Here is an 8,473-nt window from a genome sequence, read left to right as displayed (position 1 = left end):
TTTAGGAAATTGCTACTCAAGAGGTGATTATATCAATGACCCTTTTTCCTGAAAAAAGGCCAAAAAAGGTAATGTATCATTGAAGAGAGGTTCACAGTCACGTGCAGCCGTTCAGTTGATGATAAATGATGACATATTTTCAATAATGTTCTTGAATCCGATGATGCTTACTGATTCCATTTTCTAATGGGTTTGGCTTTTTATCCAGTTCCATTGATTCACCACCAGCTCTGCTGATTCTGAGCTCACCTTGCATACACTTTACCTCCACCCAAAGAGAGAGAGAGAGAGGGGGAGAGGCAACAGGCAGTTTTGGTTTCTGCCCAATCAACTGCATATGTCATTCCAATTCCAACTGCCAGGTCAGAAAATTTTCCCACTTGTACATTTAGGATGTGTAACAATTATGGCTCTAGTTTTGCCATTGGGATTGAGAATGGGTTGCATCCATATTCAGTCTGAATCTTGTTTATAAGAACTTGGGTTATCATACTAACTGCCTATCAGTTACTCGTTATTTTTTAAAAATTTTATAAACGTTTTTAGCTTTTTGTATATATATATATATATATATATATATATATATATTATTAGTTATATTTAATAATTAAATAATTTATATATATATATATATATTATATTAGTTATATTTAATAATTAAATAATTTTTAAATAAATAAATACAAATAATATAAAAAATTATTTTTTTAAATAAGCTGAAAAAATTGATTGAATTGTTGAGGTCGATAAACCGGATCAGAACCAAGCAATGGCAATTGGTTCCACATACGTGGAGGCAAAACACGTTTCCAAGTGCTACCGCCCCATCATCTCCTTCCCCCTTCTTATATACTCCACCTCAAAATTAATTAAATAAATAAAAATAAATAAATAAAAACAATAAAAGAATCTTTTTTTTTTAAATAAGCTGAAAAAATTGATGAATTGTTGACGTCGATAATCTGCATCAAAACCAACCAATGGGCAATTGGTTCGACATACGTGGAGGCAAAAGCTGTTTCCAAGTGCGACTGCCACTGCCACATCATCTCCTTCCCCCTTTGTTTTACACTTCACCTCAAAATTAATTAAATATATAAAAATAAATAAATAAGTAAATAGGAGCCGTTCCCCAATCCCCAGTTCATCCCTTCACGTTTCAATTCAATTTCCTTAGCTCTTTGCTTCTATACGCCCCTCTCTCTCTCTCTGTGTCTCTGTCTCTGATATCTAATAAATCCAAAAATTAGGGCAACAAATATTGTTCTTCTAGTTTTTCACCATGAATATCTTCAGATTCCTCGGTGATATGACTCATTTGATCAGTATTTTGATTCTGCTTCTTAAAATTTACGCCACCAAGTCTTGTTCAGGTAACAATCACCGCCGGCAGTGGCCTTTCACTTGCACTTTCAGGTTCCTGAAAATTTTGTGGGAAACTGGAAGAAAATGAGACGGAACATTTGAATTGCTTGTCGCGACATATAAACCTCATTTTCGCATTTCATATTATTATTATTTTTTTTTGAAGGAAAATAATAAATTGTATTGGGGTTAAAGTAATATCTGTGCTAGTGAAATTTGTAGTTTATGTTGTTGCAATTGCTTCGTGAATTAGGTAATTTTGATTTCATTATAGAAAACTGAGAATTCCTATGAATTCGATTTTTTTTAATTTTCAATTTTTAGGGATTTCGCTGAAGACGCAGGAGCTGTACGCTCTGGTGTTTTTGGCGCGGTACTTGGATCTGTTCACAGATTTTATCTCCGTGTACAACAGTGTAATGAAGGTGGTGTTCATAGCGAGCTCTCTTGCAATTGTATGGTGCATGAGAAGGCACCGTGTAGTGAGACGCTCGTATGACAAAGAGCTCGATACTTTTCGTCATTACTTCCTTGTTGCTGCATGTTTGGCTTTGGCTCTATTGGTGCAGGAGAAGTTCACATTCCTAGAGGTGACTTTTCTTGAACAGTGATCTCGTACATTCAACTTTTGTGTGTGTGTGTTTTAGGGTGGGGGGGGGGGGGGACTTGGAGCTATGCTGGAGTGCTGGAGTTAGCTTGTGTAAAAGAAGAATCTTTTGTGCTTCGAGGTTTCATATATGGGACATGTTGCTTGAGTGCATTTGATGGTGTTTGTTGCATGGATAACCATAGAAGAATCAAGGCCTAGTAACTTGGTAATCCCATATGAAAAATATTAGCTGTCTAAGAATCATTCCATAAAAGATAATCATAGTAAAAGAATTTGTATAAAAAGTCAACCAATTACGGATCATTGGTTATGGCTGGACATTCCAGCTGAACAATTTTGAATTAGCCACTTCATTTCATTTAGATGTCAAGAGTAAGGGGTGCTTCTAACTGAATATATGAAAAATAAATTATGGTCGGTGCACATGTATGCCATGCTTGACAGGAAGTAATGGCTTTAACAAACTAACAATAGCTTCCTTTAAACATCTTTCACTTCCTCTCATTTCCTAATGATTCTCCGCAGCAGAGACTTGCTAGTGCTGTTTTATAATTAGCAGCATTCAATTATTTTACATGCAGTTGAGAACACTGGTGATTCTATGTGTTCTAGCTCTCTCTTTCATTTTTTAAATTACATAAATCATCTGCTTTACCTTTTCTCAAAATTGTTGCAGGTCTTGTGGGCATTTTCAATATACTTGGAGGCAGTAGCGATTCTTCCCCAGTTAGTATTACTCCAACGAAGTGGAAATGTGGATAATTTGACAGGGCAATATGTTTTCTTTCTTGGGTATGTATATGCATACTTATGGTATAAAAATTGGTTGCTATAGAAAATGTTATAGGAGTCTTAACCATCTTTGAGTATGTCTGCAATGTGCATTCTGCATTCTGCTTTGTGTTTCTTGTCTTGAAATGCTACTGGAATTGTTTATTTGCCGATCAAACCGTTTAAAGGCAGTAATATACAAACATGAAGTTTCTTTCCTATTTGAAGCATTTCTAGCTAATACTAAAGCCACTCTTTTAATGGTTTACATTCAAAATTTGTGGTTGATAAATTTCATTTTTTGAATGATCATACACACTTAAACATGCTCATGCCACCATATGTTAAACAAATGCCTTTTTTATTCTTGTATACGATGTGGTTAGAATATCTCATCTTCAATTTCACTGCGAATTGGCACACAAGATTTTACTATCTAATATTTATAACGTTTGCTTATTTATGTATAATTAGTTTCGAACAGGCTGAACGGTGTAAAAATGATCCCATTAGTCAACCTCAACTAGTTTAGGATTAAGGCTTAGTTGTTGTTATTGTTGCTGGCACAATCTTTGAGATCTCCCTCTCTATTACACCCCCCCCCCGAGAAAACGCCCTGAATTAGGCAACAGGGACCTTATCTAGAGTTCTTTTTTTTCCCCCCCAGAAATTCTACTTTGTGAATAGGTTCATATTGGTTAGATGAATTCCTTGGCAGGGGTTTAGAATTGATAACGTTGGTGAACTTGCAGAGTCTATTCATGTGATATTCTTTTTGTTTTACAAATATCTTTTCTCTCCTTGGTGCTATTAGCATGGAGATGGTTAATTAGCTAACTCTGCTAGATGCAAGGGTTAAACATAATTGAGAGAGAGTGGCGATGGTGAGCTTTGTTTTCCTTATGGCGGTGGAATTTTTGGCTTCCTAACTGAGCCTGAAACGGAAGGGAACTCTTTCCTTCTTATTAGTTTTCTGGATAATAATTATTTTCTATGTGGCATGCTCAAATGGTATTTTCCATCTGTGGTCTCTTCCACATAGAACTACAATTCACAATCTTTCTAAACAGAACAGAAGTCCTAGGGGAAAAATGTCTTTATAAGGCCATTAATTTTGAAGGAGGATTGTTGAAGGTTGGTTATTTTAGAATTAAGTCATCGTTATCTTGAATTGAGCAATCAATTTTTGGAACTTAGGCATTAAAAAATGTCAGTCTCTCTCTCTGGGGTTTACTTTAAGTGGTGCAAGAAATTCATATGCATGCCTTTCAGTGGACATGAAATGGATATATACCCACATTTTTTTGAAGATTAGTCACCAAATAATATGTTGTGTCTGCAGGGCTTATCGTGCTTTCTACATCCTCAACTGGATCTACCGCTATTTTACAGAGACACATTTTAGTCGATGGATATGTAAGCTTATTAAGATCAAAATAAAGAATACTTTCCAGCATTGCTGCTTTAAGTATATCTATTCTGACTTCTCCATTTATTTTTGTTTTATTTCTCAGCCTGTGTATCTGGTCTCGTCCAAACAGCTCTCTATGCAGATTTCTTTTACTACTACTTTATTAGGTGTGAATCATAATGCTTCTACTACTTTATCTTTGTCTTACACTCGTTATGTTGATAATATGACATTTTTCTTTTCCTTTTCTTTTTCCCCTCAGCTGGAAAAATAATTCAAAGCTTCAGCTGCCAGCTTGAGCCAGGCATCAATATGAACCTTCAAACTTCTTCAACTAAATCGCTGCTAAATTTAAGCAAGGTGGCTGGTGTACCATTTGTTCCAGTTGACATTGTATGAGACCATGAGAGTAATGTTACAATAGTTTTGACTAGGCTGGTGGGTTTGGTTGGAAATCCCATATTTATAGGAACTTCTAGATTAGATGAAACACTCATGTTGATGTAAGGTGCTAATTTTTTAACAGTACCAGCACCCTTCTGACGTGTCTTAAGATGTTTATTTGAGAAGGCAAACTTCAAATTTGACCGACATTTGATTGGATTCAATGAAGGGACATTTAATTAAGTGATGTGCATTTGCAGAATAGTTCCGTTCCATTATTTGGTTTTGCAAAATAGTTTCATTAGCCCCTTCTGAATGCCTTGTCGATTGAGCAAAATGACTGCATTATTTGGTTGACTGCAACATTTGGGACATTGTTTAAGCAGTTTACAGCTTGCAACAATCTAGGATCATTTGGTTTACTGTCCAATTAATCAACATTACCATTAGTATTGTATGAAGAATGACACTCTCCAATCTAATTATGTTAATTGAGGAGAGAAATTATCCCATCTCTTGGTTACCTGTATGACATTATGTATTCTTCAATTTGGACTGCAGTTATTATTAATATTTTAGTACTCCTTGCTGGGAAGGAAGATAATTTCTTGAATTACTTGTCAACCGACTAAATTTAGCAAAACATTAATAAAATTATATCTGTGAAAATTTAAAAAAAAAATCATTATTTTAGTGTTTTTATCTAGGAAGACATTTTAAAAACCAAACAGTCCAGATCCAGGCTGAATAAACACGAGGAAGGAGGGTGTTTAGTTAACAAACTGCATAACAGCCGATACACGTGTCATGATTTTATTGGCCTTTAAACGTGGCAGGTTGAGCCAAAATTACTGAAAATAAGATCAAATTAGCCTTCTTTACACTTTCCCGCAAGTGAGATTTATTTTCCCTCCCTGTACTCGATCTCTCCGTCCCCATAATAAAATCAAGGTTCAATTCTCCGCTTTCCCACCCTAAATCCACACATCTCAAACAACTCGTAAGTTCTACATTTTCTTTTCCGGATAATCGATCTCAGGTTTTTCAAGTATTGGATCCTTTAGATCTAGTTTCATTTCTCTTTGTAATCACTTTTTTTTTTATGTGTGTGAATCCTGTTCAATTTCTCTGGATTTTAACTCGTATGGATCTGTTTTGTAGGTTGTTTGATTTGAGTAGTTGAGATGGGAGGAGGATTTAGAGTGCTGCATCTGGTCAGACCGTTCCTTTCCTTTTTGCCTGAAGTTCAGAGTGCTGATCGGAAAGTTCCTTTTAGAGAGAAGGTCATATATACTGTTATTTCTCTCTTCATCTTTCTCGTGTGCAGTCAGCTACCACTTTATGGGATACACTCTACCACCGGTGCTGATCCATTTTATTGGATGCGTGTTATTCTTGCATCCAATCGTGGGACTGTAATGGAACTTGGGATTACTCCCATTGTTACTTCTGGATTGGTGATGCAATTATTGGCTGGGTCTAAGATCATTGAAGTCGACAACAGCGTTCGTGAGGATCGTGCTCTCCTGTATGTTCTTATTTGTAATTGATTACTTCGAGTTTGTGTAGTCAATTTCTTTGTTTTTTTTTCTCTTGATATCCGATCATTTAGAGTTCATAACAAAAACATGGGGTATTATCAATTATTTTTATATTCTTTTTTTGTCTACCGGAAGTAAAGATTTATGCTGCTGTCTATCTTTGATGCACATTTGAAGTTTTGTTTATAGTTTCAGCTATGATTTGCATGAACATTCTTGCTTTTCTTTTACGGGGGGGGGGGGGTCTGCAGTAGGCTTTTAGCTTTTCAGTTAAATTGTATGTAATGCATCTTATTCCTTTGGCCTCTTTTGCAGAAATGGAGCCCAGAAGTTGTTGGGCATTCTGATAGCTGTCGGTGAGGCTGTTGCTTATGTGCTATCTGGGATGTATGGTAGTGTCAGTCAACTTGGGGTTGGAAATGCGATACTTATTATCATTCAACTATGCTTTGCTGGAATTATTGTTATCTGCCTTGATGAGCTCCTCCAGAAAGGATATGGTCTTGGTTCTGGAATCTCCCTTTTCATTGCTACCAATATTTGGTAGGCTTCATGCTCTTTTTTCCCCACTGCACTTCCAGCATCATTTTTTGGGACTGTGTTGCGATCCATGAAATTTTGTTGACACAATTATTTTGTCTTGGTATCCATGCAGTGAAAACATAATATGGAAGGCATTTAGCCCTACAACTATCAATAGTGGCCGTGGAGCTGAATTTGAAGGTGCTGTTATAGCTTTGTTCCATTTGCTGATCACCAGGACAGACAAAGTCCGTGCTCTTAGGGAGGCTTTCTATCGGCAGAACCTTCCAAATGTTACCAATTTACTTGCTACGGTCTTGATCTTCCTTATTGTCATCTATTTCCAAGGTTTCCGTGTGGTTTTGCCTGTGAGGTCAAAGAATGCCCGTGGGCAACAAGGCTCATATCCAATTAAGCTTTTCTACACCTCTAATATGCCCATTATTCTCCAATCTGCTCTTGTTTCCAACCTTTATTTCATCTCTCAGGTATGAATCATTTTTGTCTTGGGTGGAAGCTTGTTTTTGTTGTTGCTAAGTGTATAACAATCTGTGCTACTATACAGTTGCTGTACAGGAAGTACAGTGGAAATTTCTTTGTCAATCTGTTGGGGAAGTGGAAGGAATCTGAATATTCAGGTGGCCAGTTTGTTCCAGTTGGTGGTCTGGCCTACTACGTCACTGCTCCAGCAAGGTGAAGTAGCATTTGTTTCCTTATCATTTATTTTTATTGTGTTTCTTGTTTGACAATTGTTGGAGGTGGGTTTGATGTTAGGTCCTTACTTTTCCCTTTTTTTTTTTTCCTTTTTGGCTATGCTCCGTCTTGCACTGACATCATGCTTTATCTATCATTTCATCATTATTGCAGCTTGGCCGATATGGCAGCCAATCCCTTCCATGCTTTGTTCTATCTGGTTTTCATGCTTTCAGCCTGTGCTCTATTCTCAAAAACTTGGATTGAAGTTTCAGGGTCTTCTGCCCGAGATGTGGCTAAGCAGCTTAAGGTATATCAAGATAGTTTCATTATCTTAAATGCATTTTGCTATGAATTGATCCTGCTTCCATAATTTTCTTTTCCAATGTAGTTATAAAATAAGTGTTCCTTAACTTGTTGAGGTGCTAGGATTAATCTATCAGATATAGACACGCCACATTTAGTGTTTAAATTTGTTTTATTTATGCTGGTTCTGCAGGAACAACAAATGGTTATGCCAGGACATCGTGATTCAAATCTACAGAAGGAACTGAACCGCTACATACCAACAGCAGCTGCCTTTGGAGGAATGTGCATTGGTGCATTGACGGTTCTTGCTGATTTCATGGGAGCAATTGGCTCTGGAACAGGGATATTGCTTGCAGTTACAATCATATATCAGTACTTCGAGACTTTTGAGAAGGAAAGAGCCAGTGAACTTGGCTTCTTTGGCTTCTAAATCAATTAGACTGTTTTAGGTGATGGTAGGCGCCTAGGTGGTCCTCAAGGTTCTGGCTGTTTTAGTGGAGAGATATAAAAGGATTGACCCTGTTAACCCAAAATACCTAGGGATGGAGAATATACCGAGTTAGTGACTTCATTATTTCTCCTTTCATGTGACCTTCATATGTAGAATCACCTTCAGGAAAATGATTGGACAAATCTTTGGAAAGGCACCGAATGCAGTCCCATCTGTTATTTACTGTTCATTTGCCCTAGCATTTGAGGGTTGATAATTTGAAATTACAATTGAGAATCCATCAAACAAATGTTTTTGGAATCTGTCTTGAATTCTTTCTTGGTCGTCTTTTACCAAATTTCATTCTGAGTTTTTGTGACGCGTGCCGGCGCAGAAATGTTTTCACGGTTGTTTGTGGATGACCCGAGCCTTGTACA

The 8,473-nt window shown here is 36.7% G+C and overlaps 2 protein-coding genes across 4 annotated transcripts; both read left to right on the top strand.

Moving 5' to 3' along the window:
- Positions 1-1,095: 1,095 nt before the first annotated feature.
- LOC110604475 (ER lumen protein-retaining receptor A) lies at positions 1,096-4,784 on the top strand. 2 transcript variants are annotated; one of them, XM_021742649.2, is made up of 6 exons: positions 1,096-1,373; positions 1,690-1,955; positions 2,652-2,767; positions 4,089-4,162; positions 4,261-4,324; positions 4,420-4,784. In XM_021742649.2, the coding sequence occupies exons 1-6, from the start codon at positions 1,283-1,285 to the stop codon at positions 4,454-4,456; spliced, it is 648 nt and encodes a 215-aa protein (XP_021598341.1). In that variant the 5' UTR covers positions 1,096-1,282; the 3' UTR covers positions 4,457-4,784. The 2 variants fall into 2 exon arrangements, with proteins under 2 accessions (XP_021598341.1, XP_043808643.1); XM_043952708.1 differs by having other exon boundaries at positions 1,117-1,373; positions 1,781-1,955.
- A 597-nt stretch (positions 4,785-5,381) lies between these two features.
- On the top strand, positions 5,382-8,359 carry LOC110605601 (protein transport protein Sec61 subunit alpha). Of its 2 annotated transcripts, none has more exons than XM_021744231.2 (7): positions 5,382-5,541; positions 5,703-6,069; positions 6,398-6,625; positions 6,738-7,092; positions 7,170-7,297; positions 7,472-7,607; positions 7,797-8,359. In XM_021744231.2, the coding sequence occupies exons 2-7, from the start codon at positions 5,726-5,728 to the stop codon at positions 8,034-8,036; spliced, it is 1,431 nt and encodes a 476-aa protein (XP_021599923.1). In that variant the 5' UTR covers positions 5,382-5,541; positions 5,703-5,725; the 3' UTR covers positions 8,037-8,359. The 2 variants fall into 2 exon arrangements, with proteins under 2 accessions (XP_021599923.1, XP_043808642.1); XM_043952707.1 differs by lacking the exon at positions 5,382-5,541 and adding an exon at positions 5,573-5,589.
- Positions 8,360-8,473: the final 114 nt, after the last annotated feature.

Source organism: Manihot esculenta, chromosome 17 (genome assembly GCF_001659605.2).
Source record: "Manihot esculenta cultivar AM560-2 chromosome 17, M.esculenta_v8, whole genome shotgun sequence".
Classification (NCBI taxonomy): domain Eukaryota; kingdom Viridiplantae; phylum Streptophyta; class Magnoliopsida; order Malpighiales; family Euphorbiaceae; genus Manihot; species Manihot esculenta.
The sequence above is the reverse complement of the archived record's forward strand: the minus strand, read 5'-3'. Positions and strand labels throughout refer to the sequence as shown.